We start from the raw sequence: 20,244 nt of genomic DNA, 5'->3' as shown, positions 1-20,244 counted from the left end.
CACTATGAACATCAAACTCATTTTGGTGACACTCTTCACTCCAAAGACATTCACTTTTCACGCTAATCAATGAAGAGAATAGCTTTGTCCAATTCAACAGGTTTTTCCAGTCATTAGCTACTTTGAAAATTTAGCTTGAAATATAAATATTGATAGTTACTTACCAATATGTTCTTCATAATGGGACATTCATATACATAACTTTAGCTTTAGATTCTGACTGTCTCTTCATAAAATATAAAATTGAAGATTCAAAAGATGCTCTAGAGACCACTCAGTGCTAAGCTCCTATTTTTCACAAGTGAAAATTGAGTTCAGAAAAATTACATGATCTGCCCAAGAGTCCTTGAAAGAGCCAGGTTCAGACTGGACCCTTAGCCAGCTCTCCTTTTTACTTGGCAAAGTTACCATTTTTTATACTAGAATAGTCTAAATATTTAAAAAAAGAAAACAGATGGGCTTTCAACAAATATTGCCATTGTTATCTCAAAACAGTGAAAACCCTTGGCCTGAAGGAGAAAATGTTCTTTTTAAATTATATTAAGCAATAGGAAGTAATTAAATATTAAGTAATTCTTTTTAAAATAAAACAGCACACTCTCCATATAAATTTATTTTGGCGCTTCTGTTGTGCAATTAAGCCAAATGTGTTAATATTTTTGTTGAAGAAGAACAGGATTTGAGGCCCACAGTAAGGTTTCCTAAGTCATAATTTTGGTCTGTGTGATATTAGTATCTTACTCATGCACGTGTCTATTTCTCATGACACTCTAAGTCCTCTAAGTCAGCGAGGTAGTGCTAGACTATGAAAAGAGCCATGAACTAGGTGTCAGGAGTCCTGGCTTCCAGTCTGAGCAGCTACCTAGCTGTGTAACTTGGGTAAGAACAATGAGCTGAAAAACAGAGATGGACTAGGTGATCTTTAAGTTCTTTTAGCCCTAAGCATCATTTATTATCCTAATCACAATCACTGAAATAAAAAGTAAACACATGAACATTTATGAGGTTTTAGGTTTACAGAACTTAAAAAGTAGCCATTTATTCATACAATTACTGCCCCCAAAGTTCTGCATTTTATAAGTTCTATCCACAGAAAGGGTCCTTACATCATCTCAAGAATAATTTGCTTTTGCAAAAGCAAATTATAGGAATATATAAGAAAGACCCAGTTCTGGAATTTTTGTAAATATCTGTCAGCATGTCTTTGAATTATGTCTCATTCAAGGTGAGACATGGTTATCCTTGAAAAGGTAAATGAAGATCCCTCTTTCTGTCCTTTAAAAACAAAAGTGAAAGTGTTAGTTGCTCAGTCTTGTCTGATTCTTTGCGACACCAAGGATGATAGCCCGCCAGCCTCTTCTGTTCACAGAATTTTCCAGAGAAGAACACTGGAGTGGGTTGCCATTTCCTTCTCCAGGGGATCGAACCCACGTCTCACGCATTGCAGGCAGATTCTTTACCATTTGAGCTACTAGGGAAGTCCAAACCTACATCTAAATGAATTAGTAAAATATGGCATATATAAAACAAGCCCCTATTTTTCCAGAATTACTGGCTCATATCTACTCCTGTGTGGTTTTTTTTGTTTTTTTTGTTTTTTTTGTTTTTTTTTTTTTTGCCCTATTATGTCCACTCATCATGTATATGGGGTGTGAACACAAAATTGACATCTGCATTCAGCACCCCAACACAGCCGTCAGCAATGCTAGATGGGGGTTCCTACACTGAGTATGGAAGAAGAATAAATGGACCATAGGTCCCGTCCACGTGTAAGAGTTCGTGAGTCTCTATTTTTGAGTCCAAAATCTGAAAAGTTCATATTTCTGATTGTGGTAAGATTACAAAAATGGTTCCAATTTTGTAGCCTTTGCCACACAACTCTGAAAGCCTCTCTCACAAAGCCAAAGACCCAGCCATCTGACTGGCTTGGGGCCTTGGACATCAATGGATAATGCAAACAAAAGCTTGGAATGGGCTTGCAGTGTGGGGCTTGTTCTCTTCCATGCCTCAGACCTACCATGAGAACATGCCCGGACAAGCCTGCTGGAGAATGGGAGACAAGTGAAGCAAAACTGAATCATCCCAGGTGCTCCAGCCAGAACAGCCAGCTGACCGCCAGGCCTCGGAGGGAACCCAGCCAATGCCAGCATCTAGGCCATCTCCTTGACATGTGAGTAAGAGACCCTTCTTGTTGTATTGCCACTGAGGTGTTGAGGTGAGGTTCTGCTATGCAGTAAAAGCTAACTGCTATACAGGTTTTAATTTCCAAGCATATGTTCTTAATTAGAAAAACAGGACTCTTGACACTCAACCTATTCACAGCTCAACACTTAACAATGCACTTTTGGTTGTGCTCATTCACTCTATTAAGTCGTGTATGCTACAACTATTTCTTGATTGTCTATTAGATGCAGGCACTGACCCAAGCGTTTGAAAGGTCATCAGTGAACAAACAGGCAGGTTTTATTTGTTTGTAAGCTCCCATCTGGAGCCTACGTTTTAGAGAGACAGATACCAAATCATAAATCATCTGAAATTAATTATGCAATATATTAAAAGGTGGAGATGCAGGATGGCGACACGGGAAAACTGAGAGAACTGCGGGATGCGTGGATGAAGCAAACTATCAATACAATGGGCAGGATAAACCTCACTGATAAATTGATAATGCAGCAGAATTTGAGAGAGGTTACAGAGTTAGGTCCACAAATATTTGGGGGCATGGCATTCCAGGGAGAAGGAAAAGTTAGAGTAAATGCTTCAAGACAGAAGTGCACCTGGCATTTAAGAATGCCCACATGGTTGGAGTGGAGGAGGCAGGACAGAGAGTAATAGGAAAAGAGGTGAAAGAAGTAAGAAGAGGGAGGAGGCAGGGTCTTCTGGCCACTGTAATGGCATCAGCTGAGTGAACCGGGAAGCAATGCAGGGTTTTGACAAGTGCTTTATTTTCCATTTTTAAATACCTTTCGCAGGGGAAAGACTACAGGGAAGCAAGGAAAAAAGCAAGTAGGACTTCAGCAATAAAGTGAGAGAAAGATGATGTTATTTCAGACCAGAGTGGCAACAATAAAGGTGGGGAGAAGTGGTCAGAGTCCGAAAATATCTGAAGGCAGAGCCACCAGAACTTCCCGAATGTGATGTATGGGAGAAAGAAAAGAGTTGAAGATAATTCAGTTTTGGGGGTCTGAACAATTCAAAAGATGAAATTATCAGCTAGGATTAAAGATCACAGATAAAGCACATTGAAGGATAAAGACAAGAAATTCAGGTTTGAACAAATTGAGTTTGAGGTATTCATTAGACACCCAAGTGAGGAACACACACAAGGAATTGTATATAGAAGTCACAAACTTGGGAGAAAGTCAGCTAAAGGTATAAACTGGACACATGTGCATGCTAAGTCACTTTAGTCGTGTCTGACTCTTTGCGACCTATGGCCTGTAACCCTCCAGGCTCCTCTCACCATGGGATTCTCCAGGCAAGAATACTGCCCACCTCCAGGGAATCTTTCAACCCAGGGATCTAACTTATGTTTTTTACGTCTCCTGAACTGGCAGGCAGATTCTTTACCAAGCATATACATGGTATTCAGAGCCATGGAACTAGGGAATACTAAAATGGAGTGAGAACAAACAGAGAACAGAAGGGTTCCCTAGACTGAACCCCAGGCCACTCCAATATTAAGAGTCGGGAAAGAAGATGAGAAACACTCAGAGAAGATCTACAGAAAGAGACAAATCGGGTAAGAGCGGGGAAAAAAGTACATTGTCCTGAGAGGTAAGTAAAATCAGCACATTAAGGAGAGAATTATCTACTGTGTGCAATGCTGCTAATCTATCAAGAGGAGGACTAGGAATTGACTGCTGGATTTAACAACTTGAAACTCATTGGTAACTCTGATGGAAGAAATCATTAATCAGTAGGGAAATAGTCCTTGAACTGAGATGATCCCATCATATTCTGCCAAATTTTTAAGAAAGTTGCTCAGTCCACATTAAAAGATCTGAAGGACAGAAACACTGAGCTGCCTGCTATATTGTTTCATTCACCTGAATTTATTCATCTCTAAGCCAGGCTTCAGCAGGACAGGTACCGTGAACTTCCAGATGTTCAAGCTGGTTTCAGAAAAGGCAGAGGAACCAGAGATCAAATTGCCAACATCTGCTGGATCATGGAAAAAGCAAGAGAGTTCCAGAAAAACATCTATTTCTGCTTTCTTGACTATGCCAAAGCATGTGACTGTGTGGATCACAAAAAACTGTGGAAAATTCTGGAAGAGATGGGAATACCAGACCACCTGACCTGCCTCTTGAGAGGCAGGTCAGGAAGCAACAGTTAGAACTGGACATGGAACAACAGACTGGTTCCAAATAGGAAAAGGAGTACGTCAAGGCTGTATATTGTCACCCTGCTTATTTAACTTCTATGCAGAGTACATCATGAGAAATGCTGGGCTGGAAGAAGCACAAGCTGGAATCAAGATTGCTGGGAGAAATATCAATCACCTCAGATATGCAGATGACACCACCCTGATGGCAGAAAGTGAAGAGGAACTAAAAGCCTCTTAATGAAAGTGAAAGAAGAGAGTGAAAAAGTTGGCTTAAAGCTCAACATTCAGAAAACGAAGATAATGGCATCTGGTCCCATCACTTCATGGCAAATAGATGGGGAAATAGTGGAAACAGTGTCAGACTTTATCTTTTTGGGCTCCCAAATCACTGCAGATGGTGACTGCAGCCATGAAATTAAAAGACGCTTACTGCTTGGAAGGAAAGTTATGACCAACCTAGATAGCATATTCAAAAGCAAAGACATTACTTTGCTGACTAAGGTCCGTCTAGTCAAGGGTATGGTTTTTCCAGTAGTCGTGTATGGATGTGAGAGCTGGACTGTGAAGAAAGCTGAGTGCCGAAGAATTGATTCTTTTGAACTGTGGTGTTGGAGAAGACTCTTGAGAGTCTCTTGGACTGCAAGGAGATCCAACCAGGCCATTCTAAAGGAGATCAGTCCTGGGTGTTCATTGGAAAGACTGATGCTGAAGCTGAACTCCAATACTTTGGCCACCTGATGTGAAGAACTGACTCTTTGGAAAAGACCCTGATGCTGGGAGGAATTGGGGGCAGGAGGAGAAGGGGATGACAGAGGATGAGATGGCTGGATAGCATCACTGACTCGATGGACATGAGTTTGAGTGAACTCCGGGAATTGGTGATGGACAGGGAGGCCTGGCATGCTGCGATTCATGGGGTTGCAAAGAATCGGACACAACTGAGCGACTGAACTGAACTGAACTGAACTGAAGGTCACATATGTGATTCAGTGTATGTCTTTGTTTAAAAATGAAAAAGGATAATAAGGAAGAAGTTTTGCATGAATTAATTATTCATAATATAAAGTAGTAAAAGATATTTTTAATATCATAAATATCTAAGTTGCTTCTTAAAACAACCAGAATCTCTTTGGTCAAGAGCAATTAGCTTTCCCTTAACGTTTTCTTAAATCAATTCCTAAACATGAATTCTCAACCCTGCCTTCTGAAAGAGCTTGGATTCACATGCAGCTACAGTTCTCACAAGAATTGTTGGACTATCCCTGGGAAGAAATTCACATTTACATTTTTAATTCAGTGATTTGGTTCTCTGGTCCTTAACTTTAATAAACACTTGACTATTTTGGTAAAGAAAAATAGCCAGTGTAGGATCAAAAGAAACCTAATTTTCTGGACTGGAAGCCCATCCTATCAATGAAACTAATTATAGTTACTCAGGACTATAATTATTAAGCTCAGAAAAACAGGAAACATTTTATTTTCCAGCTCTTCATTCCGCATCTCAGTTATTTGAAACACATAATGTACATTTCTCCATCTATATTATTAGTATCTTATTTCCTCACTTTAAAACTGTACTGTTAGTTAAATTTATTTATTGTTTGGGAGTATTTCTCGAAATTAAACTGCAACATGGTCACTAAAGTAAATAGTAGTGACAATTATTACTTTATCTTAAATTTCTTCTTAATATATAAAAAGGAAGTACAACCAGGATGGGCAGTGCATGAGTTTTGCACATCAATTAAGTTCGGATGCCAATTTCCTCATCTAAAAAATGAAAACCTTTCCACCAACACACTTCTGAGTCTATGTGAGGAATTTTAGTTTGTGTAAATCTATGGCATCATAAAATGATAGGAAAAAAACAAATCCAGTATTGTAAAGTAAAATAAAGTAAAAATAAAAATTAGAAAAAAAAAAACAAAAAACAAATCCCATTCATGAAGATATACTCAGCATACGACACCAAAAAGTCAAAAAGAAAAAGCAGATGTAGCTTAGCTAGGGTGCGACTTTCTACAAAAGAATTAGATATTTATACCTAGTACTAGTGATAAAATTGCCATTCTCTTCCTCCCTGCCCAGCCCCCTAAAAAAAAAACACATCAGTGATAGGGATTATTTTCAGGATGGAAGATATACAGGCATACTTCATCTTGCTGTACTTTGAAGATACTGTATTTTTCACAAGTTAAAGACTTGTGGCAACACAAGCAACTCTATTAGTGCCATTTTTCAACAGTATTTACTCACTTTCTGTCTCTGTGTTCATTTTTGGTAATTTTCACAATATTTCAAGCTTTTTCTTTAATATTATATTTGTTATGGTGAACTATAATCAGTGATCTTCGATGTTACTTTTATGGCTCACTGAAGACTCAGATCAAATTGCCAAGAGAGTTCTAGAAAAACATCTACTTCTGCTTTATTGACTATGCCAAAGCCTTTGACTGTGTGGATCACAACAAACTGGAAAATTCTGAAAGTGATGGAAATACCAGACCACCAACCAGCCTCCTGAGAAATCTGTATGCAGGTCAAGAAGCAACAGTTAGAACCAGACATGGAACAAAAGACTGGTTCCCATTTAGGAAAGGAGTACTTCAAGGCTGTATATTGTCACCTTGCTTATTTAACTTATATGCAGAGTACATCATATGAAATTCTGGGCTGGATGAAGCACAAACTGGAATTAAGATTGCTGGGAGAAATATCAATAGCCTCAGATATGCAGATGACACCACCCTTATGGCAGAAAGTGAAGAGGAACTAAAGAGCTTCTTGATGAAAGTGAAAGAGGAGAGTGAAAAAGTTGGCTTAAAACTCAACATTCAGAAAACTAAGATCATGGCATGTGGCCCCATCACTTCATGGCAAATGGATGGGGAAACAGTGGGAACAGTGAGAGCATCATCACTGAAGATGGTGACTGCAGCCACAAAATTAAAAGATGCTGGCTCCTTGGAAGAAAAGCTATGACCAACCTAGACAGCACTGAAAAACAGAGACACTGCCTTGCCAACAAAGGTCCATCTAGTCAAAGCTATGGTTTTTCTAATAGTCATGTATGGATGTGAGAGTTGGACCATAAAGAAAATTGAGCACTGAAGAATTGATGCTTTTGAACTGTGGTCTTGGAGAAGACTCCTGAGAGTCCCTTGGACCACCAGATCCAACCAGTCCATCCTAAAGGAAATCAGTCCTAAATATTCATTGGCAGGACTGATGCTGAAGCTGAAGCTCCAATACTTTGGCCACCTGATGTGAAGAAATGACTCATTGGAAGAGACCCTGAGCTAGGAAAGACTGAAGGCAGGAGAAGGAAATGACAGAGGATGAAACAGTTGGATAGCATCACCAACTTGATGGACATGAGTTCGAGCAAGCTCTGGGAATTGGTGGTGGACAGGGAAGCCTGGTGTGCTGCAGTCCATGGGGTCACAAAGAGTCGGACATGACTGAGTGACTGAACTGAACTGAACTGAACTGAAAGGCTCAGTGGATGGTTAGCTTTGTTTTGTTTTGTTTTGTTTTTTTCTTAGCACTAATGTATTTCTTAATTGGGCTTTCCAGGTGACTCAGTGGGCAAAGAATCCGCCTGCAATACAGGAAACATGGAGTAGACATCTTGGCCAGGAAGATCCCCTGGACAAGGAAATGGCAACCTACTCCAGTATTCCTGCCTGGGAAATCCCAAGGACGAAGAAGCCTTCGTCTACAGTCAGGCTACAGTCTTCGTCGGGCTACAGTCTATAAGGTTGCAGAAGAGTCAGATGCAACTTAGTAACTAAACAACAAACATTTCTTAACTAGGTATGCACATTATTTTAGACAAAATACTATTACACACCTAATAGAGTACAGTGTAGCATAGACGTATCTTTTACATGCACTGGGAAACCAAAAAAGTGTTTTTCTGTGATTCACTTTATTGCGATATTTACCTCATCGTAGCGGTCTGGAACCAAGCCTGCAATATCTCCGAGGGCTGCCTGTAACCACTAACACTTGTGTGGTACTTTAATAAGTACTTCACATGAGTTGTGATCTTTACAAGAAACTTGTTAAGTACAAATTGTTTATTTTTATTTTACATCTGAGGATAATGAAACTCAATAAAAATGACTGTAACAGGATTGCTCAGCAAGTCTGAGGAGAAGCCAGTATTTGGACCAAGAATTCCATCTCTGAAGTTTTTCCCTTTCATCAACCCAAGATAGAAATGCCTCATTCTTGGATAATAATATACACTTTGGAAGTCAGATGATCTGAGTAACACTCTGGGTTGAACTAAACCCAGTAGTGACTGGCCAAAGCTCTGAGCTTCCACTGACCAATGGTCTTCCATTCTCATCCTGTCTTCCATCTTGGTCTTAACTTGTCTTAAGGACTTTTATTTGTCACTTGATGAGCAAACGTCCTCTTTGTATAGTGAGGATACTGATACAAGGGACTGGGTGTTTATTCATGTCTGCACTCTCTGTAGTAGCTCACCCCTGAGCAGTCCTAAACAAGTAACTATTTAAATGAACTATGCCATTAATTCATGGGGAAGGAAATTCTTGAACACTCACTGTGTGACTTGCTTAGTGCTAATCAGTAAACAGGACAGAGAGAAGAACCCTCACCGCTGTGGAGTTCATGGACAGATGTTGAACGATGAACAGTAACAGTAATGAGAACGCAGGGAAGAGTTATCCGCTATGAAAGGGAGAACACAAGGGGCTAATGTAGAGGGAGGCAACAGGGGAAGAAAAGAAAGTGAAAGTCGCTCAGTCGTGTCCAACTCTTTGAGACCCCATGGACTATACAGTCCATGGAATTCTCCAGGCCAGAATACTGGAGTAGGTAGCCTTTCCCTACTCCAGGGGATCTTCCCAACCCAGGGATCAAATCCAGGTCCCCTGCATTGCAGGTGGATTCTTTACTAGCTGAGCCACAAGGGAAGCCCAAGGCAACAGAGAGGCTCTCCCTAAGGAACAGATGTTTAAATCTGCCACTTAAGGTTGAAGAGGAGGGAGACAGATGAAAAGGAAAATGCAAGCTAGGCAGGAAAATGAGGAAACCAGCACTGGTACTAAGATGAGCAAGAGCATCCCCTAAAGCATGTCTTACATCCTGCATCCTACTGAACCATTTTGCCTCAGGACCACATCTAACAATGATGTTGGGATTTTCAGGGTACAGCAGGCATCATAAGAGATTAAAATAATTTCTTTGTGTAGATAAACCATGCACTCTTTTGGATCTCTAGAATACTTTAATAAACATATTCAGCCTTGCTCTAAAAATAAAGGGTAAGTTTGTGGTTCTCTCTCTTTTATCTGAAATGAAACATTTTATTTCATATGTAGAGATTCAATATTATAATTGGTCTCTAGCCTTGTTCAGAAACTGGATTCTTGTGAAACTGGTAGGAAAACATTGTAAAGATTTATTTAGCCACAGCTGTTCTTTACAAGTAATTTCTGATTTTATAGTTGGTTATAACTGTACTTCCAGCTGTAAATTAAGTCTTTATTGGGTGGGATTTGGGGAGTTGTTACACAAGGTGTTATAAGGTTATGTGTGCTATCCCACAATTTAAATGTAATATAAATTACATTGCTTTATGGCAAGCATTATACACATAATTAAAATGAGATGTTCTCACAGCCTATAGTTTTACAATTTTAAAGCTTGCCGTAAAACTTATACACATGTATAAACTGCCAGAAAGACACATGTTTTCATTTTACGCAGACGGCTACTAACAACTGCTAAGGAATCTTATGGGAAATTGTTATGGACTGAATTGTGTCTCCTCAAAAACATCAAATTGAAGCCTTAACCCTAGTACTTCAAAACAGTACTAAATTTGGATATAGGCTCTTTAAAGATGTAATAAAGATTAAAAGAGGCCCTAAGGATGGGGTCGTAATCCAACATGACTGGTGTCCTTCAAAGAAGAGAAAACACACACACACACACACACACACACACACACACACAAATGCGCGCGTGCGTGCACACACACACACACACACACACACACACACCAGGGATGCACACACAGAGAAAAAAGGCGATGTGAGAGCAGAGAGAGAAGGGGACCATCTTCAACTTAGGGGAAAGGTCTAGGGTGATACTGAACCTGCTAACAGCTTGATCTTAGACTTCCAGTCTTCAGAGCCATGAGATATCAATTTCTACGTTTAAGCCACCAGTCTACAGATTTTGTTACAGCAGGTTCAGAAAACTAATACAGTAGCAGACTAACACAGGTATGTATTTTGCAGCCATAAATATACATGTACAAGAATATGCATGTACACTTAGATTGGTTATGTGCAGTAATTATCCAAAGTCCCATCTGAAAACAGTGGGGAGATTTTTATTATGTCTTTGCATGTTAAATTTTTTGTTAGATTAAAAATGAGTATGAATAATTTATATTTATGCAGTCAGACTGTATCTGGATGTTAATTAGGAAAAACAGAATTGTTTCTATTAAGTGAGGTCAATGTATGGGTACCCTCAAAGAAAAAAAAATGTCTTGGACCTATTTACAAGTTGATTATTCCAGCTTTTAGAGAGAATTTAAGAGGCTGGGCTTAATCTACCTGTAATTGCCAAAGAAGAATATCAAGCTTGGACTCACTCTTTCCAATTAAACTTTTTACATGTAGCTGTTATATTCCTGTCACTTAGCAAGTTACCTTAAGAAGCTTTTTGTGAGTTTAATTAAGCCTGACTAACTCTCCAACAGTACAAAGAAAGATGAATTCCTTAAATATTTAATCCCTTTATGATTCAAAGTGTCATTTTCTGAATGTGACTGTTAAATTCTTGGAATTAATTACCCTTTGAATTAAAGTTGCTTTTTCAGACTCTCAAGACATATAGTCATAGCTCACACAATGTGTAAATTCAACATTTCATCTGTTCATCAAGAGAATTTATGCCAAATGTTGTATTCGAAATCTCAACCCAGTAGGTTTATTTATGACTGCTATCTAAGGAATCTTTGCCTATAAGCTCCATTATCTAATCATCAAGCATGATGCTGGTTTTTCCTCTGCCTCCCACTTTGTGCAAGTGTTAATGAGTTAAAGGTTAGCTGCCCTCTATTTACACAGTCACTAATCTTTGTCATGGCAACTTTGCTCTTCTTAACTAATCTCAAGCCTCCTCTCTGGAAGGCTTTTCCCCATTATGCTCAGCAGGCAGCACCATCATGGGTCTGTCTCTCTTCTTTGTGCATGCTGTGCTAAGTCGCTCAGTCGTGTCCGACTCTTTGCCACCCCATGGACCGTAGCCCGCCAGGCTCCTCTATCCATGGGATTCTCCAGGCAAGAATACTGGAATGGGTCGCCGTTTCCTCCTTCAGGGGATCTTCCCCACCCAGGGATTGAACCCATGTCTCTTATATCTCCTTTATTGGCAGGTGGGTTCTTTACCACCAGCACCACCTGAGAAGCCTTATATTACCCTAAAACACTGGATGCGCCCATTCCTTTATTTACACATTTCCTCTTTGTTCTCTCCCGGTATTTTGAAGGCTATTCAAGACTAAAAGTGCTCTTCAAAAGTAGATTCCAAAGAATACAAGGAGATCAATGAGGCAACCCTATTTATAGAGCACCTAATACCCCCAGAACAAGACACTGGATTCCTGTATGGGAAAACTGGAAGACCGGATACATGAGAAGACAGAAAGCCATACATACACATACTCACAGCCACAGAGACACAAGCACATGAGCCCAAGTCCCAGCCACCTTGTGATGGTTGGTGCTTGGAAATCACTGCACTGTCCCCAGCACCACGCTAGACACTGAGATCATGGGAACAGCTGGCTAACTCAACTTCTAAAGGAGAAAGCTGCCTGTCAATTGAAATTCAAATTTCCTAAGGAATATGAAGGGATTGAAAGATTATAAATTAGCTCTTTAGCTTTTACATACACAAGTCTCAACGAAGTGAAGGTGTCTTCCCAGATATCATGATCTAGCATTAGCAATATAAAACAGTAACTGAAAAATATTTCTAGAATAACTCATTGAGCAGTTTTCCTTTCCTTCCACCACCACCTCCCACACATCTTTGATTTTAAACATCATTATTTATATTAAAAATATGAAACACAAAATGGCATGCTCAAATTTCTAATTTTTTTAAGAAAATGTGTTGTAAAATAGTTTCTTTGCAAAGAAAAATAAGAATAGTAAAAAATTAATTAGAAGAGAAATCACTCCACTCCCACAGTTGCCAGAATGGAAACAGCCAGGGGTGGGTGATGGACAAGGACATCATGGCGGGTGGGAAGGTGGGTGCCCTGGGCCCAAGGTACCTACCCCCTTTCATCATGCCCACTTCATAGCACTTGCGTAGCCGGCAGGCCTGACAGCTCTTCCTTCTGTTTTTATCAATTGTGCACTGGTTGGTGGCCGGACACATGTAGTCATTATGTCCTATGAAAAGCAAGAGGACAGAATTAGTATTATTTCAGGAAATTTAGCTGGTCTGAATCTATAGGGAATCTACACGGAAGCTGTCTAGAGGAGGTTTTCCATCATTTACTTGACTTTCCCATCTTGCTACCTCAACCCACTGTCCTTTTTGTGTCCTTCTTGAAGTGTTAAAACAAAACAAAACAAAACAAACCTCTCCTACATTGAATTTCCGCCTCTCCCACTTGCTTTGAGAGTTCTTTGTGAAAATTCACTTTGGTTCACATAGCCTATATTTGGGGGCATAATGTTTTATATATATTCATAAAGTTAAGCTTTCTTAGTAGATAAACAACAGTTTGTTTGGGTGTTTTTTTTGACTCAGGCCACTTATCAAAATTGTTGTCCCAATAAAGTCGTTAGAACTTCAGACAGAGTTTCTAAATGCTCTTTGTTAAAATATAATTTAAAGATTCTTTAAACAGCTCTCCAAAGGCAGCACAGAACATCTAAATTTAAGTCAGGGATGGTAGACTGGGGCAGTGGCCAAGTTCATCCTTTAATAAATTTGTCCATCACTTACTAGCTGAAGGACACTGAACAGGTTAGTTAACATCCCTAAATCACACTTCCCCGCTCTAATCTAGAAAACACAACGGCACCCACTATATAACATCATATACATTATAACATAAGATACATACTATGAGAACACATGTCATAGTTAATTTTTAGCCCAATGCCCTGGGTCTGGCAAACACTGAATGTATATTTAGTTGTTGTTGCTGCTGTTATTTCACTCTAAATCCTTTCTTTTCTCTCTTGTTTACTGAATCTCTCTCACTCAAAGGCTCCTTTCTCATTGACTTTTATCACATCAGGCAGGTCTGTCCCACAAAAATGTTCCCCTTAACCCACAACACTCGCCAGCCAGCTTCAATCAGATATCCTGCCCCTCCTTCTAAGCTCAGCTCCTCACAGATGCCTACACCAGAGGTCTTTTGCTCCACAAATGTAGCTTCCTAGAAACCATCCATGACTTCAGTGGCTGAGTTCAACAGCCACTTTCAGCCCACTTCAAGCTTGACCCATCAGAAGCATTTGACAGCTCCTCCTTCCTCTTGAAATATGCTCTCCCCTCGGCTTTTGTAACACAAAATGCTCCCAGCACTCTTTACCTCCCAGGCTGGGGCTTCAGACTTAAAGTCTGAAGACTTAAAGTCTGACTCACAGACTTAAACTGCCACTCCAGTCCTCTTCTCTGAGTTTTGGGGAAAGATATCCAACTGGCCACATGAAGTTTCTGCTCTAAGATTTGGAAGTCACCTCCATTCTTCTACCCATCAAAAGAAGTCTGGTTGATAATGTGCAGAATATTAAATTTTACAAATCAAAAAGTATCATTAGCATAGTTTTATAAAGAAGCCCTTTTATGTAAGTCTAAATTCTTTTACCTCTTTGGAAAACAACCTGAATTTAGACTAAAAAGATGATATGTACAGTTTTAAAATGTTTTCCATTCACAAAAAAGGTAAGTGCATATGTGAACTTCTAATTCAGATTCTCTGTTTTAAGTTTCTATTTTCTCATTTACTAAGGGTAAGCCAGAACATGTAGTGAAACTACAGACCTCTTTGTCCTTTATTTAATTTAAGGGTCAGTCCAATTAGAGTAGGGTGGAGTGGGGAATCGACAAGAGAAACTGGTCTCATAAAACTTGATTCTCTGTCTTTAGATATACATTATAAAAGCCATTGTATAAACAAGTTTCAGATTAAATTAACATGTGCATTCCTCTATTGCATAATACGAAACAACAAACTAGTCAACAGAGTTGAAGTTTCTTAACTTCAGTAAGACCACACACTGTCTCAAATACCCACGCACAGTTATTATCTTTAGAATCTTCCCTATTAACAGGGACAAATTGAAGAAATAATAGATCTAGAAATAAAATTTACCTGGGCAGATGTAAACTCTAAGTAAAAGTTTAAAATATTAAAACTCTAATATTCGTCTGACACATCAAAGAAACTCTTAGTGTTTCATCTCCTATGATGTTTGTGCAGGACATGTTGACTTAATTTTAACTCTTAAAAATAAGTTTATATTAACCCTCAGAAGAAAACAGTCAACAATCATCTGAATAAAAAAATTACTTTGATTCAGTTTCTCTCCCCAAAGCCAGATGTTTTGCAAGCCAGAAGATGGGAGAACTGAATTGGGTTAGAAGTCACTTGGTTAAATCTTATGTTTGGATTGGCCAGCCATCATAGATGCGTATCTTTATAAAGCCAAATGAAGTTCTTGAACTAACATGTTTAATAGACAAAACATGCTGGATGTGTACAATCAAATTCATCCCTTAACAAGAATTACAATAGAGGTACAATAGAATCATGGTTGTAATGCCAACCTTTTGTGACAAAGCTGGGTTCTCTCCTGCCTAAACTACATTAAAATTTAGACTTGACAAATTGGCAACAAGAAACAATTAATAAGTACGACTTTGAGCTATACATTTAAAACAAAATTTTCTTAACCAAACACCATTAACCACTATTTGTCAGTCTTCAATTTACATCAGAAAATAGAAAAACAAAAATGTTTGTTCCCTAATGAGTATAATTTGGTCAAGGTGTGTTCTTCAAGAAGAAACTTCTGTTTAAAGGTTATTATTCGAGCCTGTGAAAATAATGCAAGAGAAAAATCTTACAGAAACCAAGTTCATTTAATACTCACACCAACTATATTGATGAAACATACAGTGTCTTTGCTGAAGAGACTGAAGAACTCTGTGTACCTATGACCAAATCAGCCCAAAAGTTCCTCTTGCACAGAATGTGAAGTGCAAGAGGACAAATACATGAAGTGAGCTGCAGGATTTAAGTCATAACCAGAAAACTTTAAATTACATATCAACTCTTATTTTATGATTTTTTAAAAAATAAATGAGCTCAATAAGATATACACAGTACTCTGGGGCAGGGGGGAAATGATTAAAATCAAGAAGACTCTGATGAGGTCAAGCAAAAACTCAAGTATGGAAAGTAGTGAAAGGTAAGAAATAAGCACTTAACATTTTTTATCTCACATATGAGCATTTAGCTAATTATTCATATTTTTAAGGCATGAAAATGAATTCTCAAATTAAAGGTAATCTCCAGTCTTTAAGCAACCACAAATCCAAAAAAGGCCCAAATATAGCTAATCCTATTTAGAAGCCTCAATGGAAGGTTCCAACAAAATAGTATTTCATTTTCAAAGTCCTGTTCTTTTATACCTGATTAATCCATAAATTTAGCTAACATCTATAAAGCTTAGTTAGCTTTAGAGTCTTTTCATTAAAGGCTTTCACTGGCTATTTGCATAAAATTAACTAGCATTTATTAAAATCTGAAGTATCCAAGAGCCATACACAAATTAAGGTGCCAAATAAGATGGCAAAATCAGTGTTTCTTTCTCCTTCTAAGAATCACCATGCACTTATACAGTTTCAAATTTGATAGGAATCACATAATGTTATACATGCATAGCCCAAAGGAAGCCTCTAACTTTTCATTTTATCAGATGGTATTTTTCTTAAGGTGTTCAGGTACAGAAAACATGTGAAAATACAGTTTTGAGATTTAGCACTGGGAAAATAAGAGTTTGACCATGAATTTTCAAAGCACTGAATATAAACAAGCAACCACTTCGACCTGAGAGGGGGCCTCCAGGTACTGCCCCTCCTCGGTTTGTTCATTTCACACTCATGCATGAGATCGCCTAACGAAACAGTCTGCTGCTGCCAAGTCACTTCAGTCGTGTCCAACTCTGTGCGATTCCATAGACAGCAGCCCTATCCCTGGGATTCTCCAGGCAAGAACACTGGAGTGGGTTGCCATTTCCTTCTCCAATGCATGAAAGTGAAAAGTGAAAGTGAAGTCACTCAGTCGTGTCTGACTCTTCACGACCCCATGGACTGCAGCCTACCAGGCTCCTCCAACCATGGGATTTTCCGGGCAAGAGTACTGGAGTGGGGTGCCATCGCCTTCTCCGGATGAAACAGCCTAGTGACTAAGAAAACTGACCCATTTGGGTGCTGACTGGGCTCCCCTGATGGCTCAGACAGTAAAGAATGCGCCTGCAATGCAGGAGACTAGTACTATGACGCACCAGGCACTGTGTTATACATGGATTAGTTCATTTAATTCCCCAGCAACTCTATGAGGAAGGGATTATATTAATCTCCCTTTTACAGAAGCAAAACTATGATAAACGTTATAAAGTCTGTTCAAAACCACACAGCAAGCAAGCAGCACAGACGGGTTTCGAAGCAAAGTATTCCTTATTCCAGAGATTGAACTCATGCATATGTGGAGAGCTCAACATTCCCAAAGGGCAAGATCTTCACTGGGGAACTGTATATCTACTTTCCAGAGGCAATAATGATCGGATTCTCTGCAATTGGTGGAGCTCTGCGTGTTCTCCTTCTCAGGAAGCTCATGCATGAGAAAGTGAAAAGTGAGGAATTAACAGAACCAATGTTATTGTCTTCTATTTAACATATCTGCAAGAAAAATACTGTGCAAGGCCAAACCAATGTTGAATTCTTTTGGCAATAACATTTGACTTAGATGACTCGGATGAAATGAATGGTCCAACTCTCTTGGACACGAGTGTACAGAGGAAGAGAAATCTAACCATCCCCTACACGCCAAGGAAAATACTGACTTCCTGTATTATCCCCATCTACTCCAACCCTGACTCAGGACTGAAGCTTGATCTCTGCTTAGCAGTCTCCCACACACTCATTTACTGTGACCAAAGGAAAGAAGTGTTACAAGAGTTGCTGGGTAGCACTGAAGAATCAGTCCAAACATTGATGTTGTAAGGATCTACCAGCAAAGGGAAAAAGAAGACTGGCAGGGAATCTGTTGTCAAAATGAGAGTTCAAAAGAGTTTTTCATGAAAACGGGGGTGTATGATTTTCATTAAAAAATGTAGAATTTAAAACTATTCAAAGTTATACCAAGGGAAAAAAATCATCCCAAAATATGATGATCTAATCATCTCTGAGTAGTAAAGTAGACGAAGCAGAGAGAAGTGCGAAGAGGTTTTAAAAAGCTTTGCAAATTCTTAGGGCTAAAGAAGAGGAGAAAGAAGTCAAAGATACTCGTGGTTTGTGCCAGGGTGTCTTGAAATCCATTCTAACCATGAATTAGAAAGAGGATCTGATTTTGGAGGCAGGTGGGAAAAAGAGGTATAGAACAATTTTAAACACGCTGTATTTATGATTTCAGTAGCATACCAATAAACAACTACCAAGCAAGCTATTATAAATGCAGTACTGAAGCTTGGGAGGCAAGTCAAAAGGAAGCTGGAAGTTATGTGATCCACAAATTCTACTTTCAGGTATGTGCCCAAAAGAAATAACAGCAGACTCAAAGAGATATTTGTACACCCATGTTCACAGAAGCATGATTCACTACAATCGATGAGCAGAAACAATCCAGAAGTCCATTAATAGACAAATGGATAAACAAAATGTGGTATACGCAGCAATCCTCCCACCATTCGCAGACGGTAAGTTCCAAGAACCCCAGCGGGTGCCTGAACCACAGATAGTATATACACCATGCTTTTTTTTTTTTAACATATATTCAAATCTATGATAAAATTTAATTTATAAATTAGGCCCAGTAAGAGAATATCCAAATTGCTAGCACCTATACCCTTGCTCTTTGGTACCATTATTAAGTTTAACAAGAGTTACTCGAATACAAGTACCACAGTACCTCGTCAACCTGATATACCAGATGACTACTGAGTGACTAGCAGTGGGATACACTAGATAAAGGGAAGATTCACATCACTGAGCAGGACAAGGCTGGACAGCAAAAGAGTTCACCTCATTACTCATAACTACATACCACTTAAAAACTTATGAATTATTTCTGGAACTTTCTGTTTACTATTTCCAGACCAAGGTTAACCACAGAGGTATCTGAAACCAAGGAAAGTAAAACTGCAGATAAGGAGGGACTACTATTCAAGCTTAAAAAGGAAGACTTTTTAAATTTTTATTTTATATTGGAATATAGTTGATTTACAGTGTTGTGTTAGTTTGTGGTATATAGCAAAGTTATGTGATTCTATTCCTTTTCAGATTCTTTTTCCATTTTACAGAGAATTAAGTAGAGTTCCCTATGCTATACAGCAGGTCCCTGCTGATTATCAATTTTATATATAGTAGTGTATATATGTTAATCCCAACCTCATAATCTATCCCTGCCTCCCACCTTTCCCCTTTACTAACCATAAATAAGTCTATAAGTTTGTTTCCATTTTGTAAGTACATTCATCTGTATCATTTTTTTTAAGATTCTGTATATAAACAGTATCATATGTTTGTCTTCCTCTCTCTGACTTCCTTCACTTAGTATGATAATCCCTAGGTCCATCTATGTTGCTGCAAATGGCATTATTTCTTTTCATTTTATGGCCAAGCCATAGTTCATTGTTTATATGTACTACGTCTTTTTTACCCCAATCATCTGTTGGACATTTAGGTTGCTCCCATGTCCTCGCTATTGTAAACAGTGCTGCAATGAAAAGGGGAGTGTATGTCTCTTTTATGATTTTCTCTGGATATATGCCCAGGATTGGGATTGCTAGATCATATTGCAACTCTATTTCTAGTTTTTTAAGAAACCTCCATATTGTTTTTCATAGCAGCTGCACAAATTTGCATTTCCACCAACAATGTAGGAGGGTTTCTTTTTCTCCACACCCTCTCCAGCATTTATTGTTTGCAGACTTTTGATGATGGCCATTCTGACAGGTGTCAAGTGATACCTCATTATAGTTTTGATTCGCATTTCTATAATTAACAGTGTTGAGCATCTTTCCGTGTACTTTTGGCCATCTGTATGTTTTCTATGGAGAAAAGTCTGTTTAGATCTCCTGCCCATTTTTTTTTTTTTTTTTTTTTTGGCTTGGGTTTTTTGCTCTTTCTGATATTGAGCTGCATGAACTGTTTGTGTTTTCTGGAAATTAGTCCCTTGTCAGTTGTATCATTTGCATATATCTTCTCCCATTCTACGTGTTGTCTTTCCATTTTGTTTATGTTTTCCCTTGTTGTACAAAAGCTTTTAAGTTTAACTAGGTCCAATTGTTTGTTTTTATATTTTTATTTTCATTACCCTAGGAGGTAGATCCAAAAGGTATTGCTGCAATTTACATCAAAGACTTCTGCCTATATTTTCCTCTAAGAGTTTTATATAGTATCTGGCCTTATATTTAGATCTTTAATTCATTTTGAGTTTATTTTTGTGTACAGTGTTAGAGAATGTTCTAATTCTTTTACACGTGTCTGTCCAGTTTTTCCAGCACCACTTATTGAAGAGATTGTCTTTTCTCCATTGTATATTCCTGCCTCCTTTGTTGTAGACTAATTACCCATAGGTATGTGGGTTTGTTTCTAGGTTTTCTAAC

The 20,244-nt window shown here is 38.6% G+C and overlaps 1 protein-coding gene across 3 annotated transcripts in view; it reads right to left on the bottom strand.

Moving 5' to 3' along the window:
- The window catches only part of ESR1 (estrogen receptor 1), a 402,846-nt gene that overhangs the window by 201,264 nt on the left and 181,338 nt on the right, over positions 1-20,244 (bottom strand). For all 3 annotated transcript variants that reach the window (XM_042253635.1, XM_027972563.3, XM_042253634.1), the window contains exon 4: positions 12,670-12,786. In XM_042253635.1, the coding sequence (XP_042109569.1) occupies positions 12,670-12,786 (117 nt within the window). The remainder of the gene's footprint in view (positions 1-12,669; positions 12,787-20,244) is intronic.

The sequence above is a fragment of the Ovis aries genome, chromosome 8 (genome assembly GCF_016772045.2).
Source record: "Ovis aries strain OAR_USU_Benz2616 breed Rambouillet chromosome 8, ARS-UI_Ramb_v3.0, whole genome shotgun sequence".
Lineage (NCBI taxonomy): Eukaryota > Metazoa > Chordata > Mammalia > Artiodactyla > Bovidae > Ovis > Ovis aries.
This window is presented reverse-complemented; position numbering and strand designations above follow the sequence as displayed.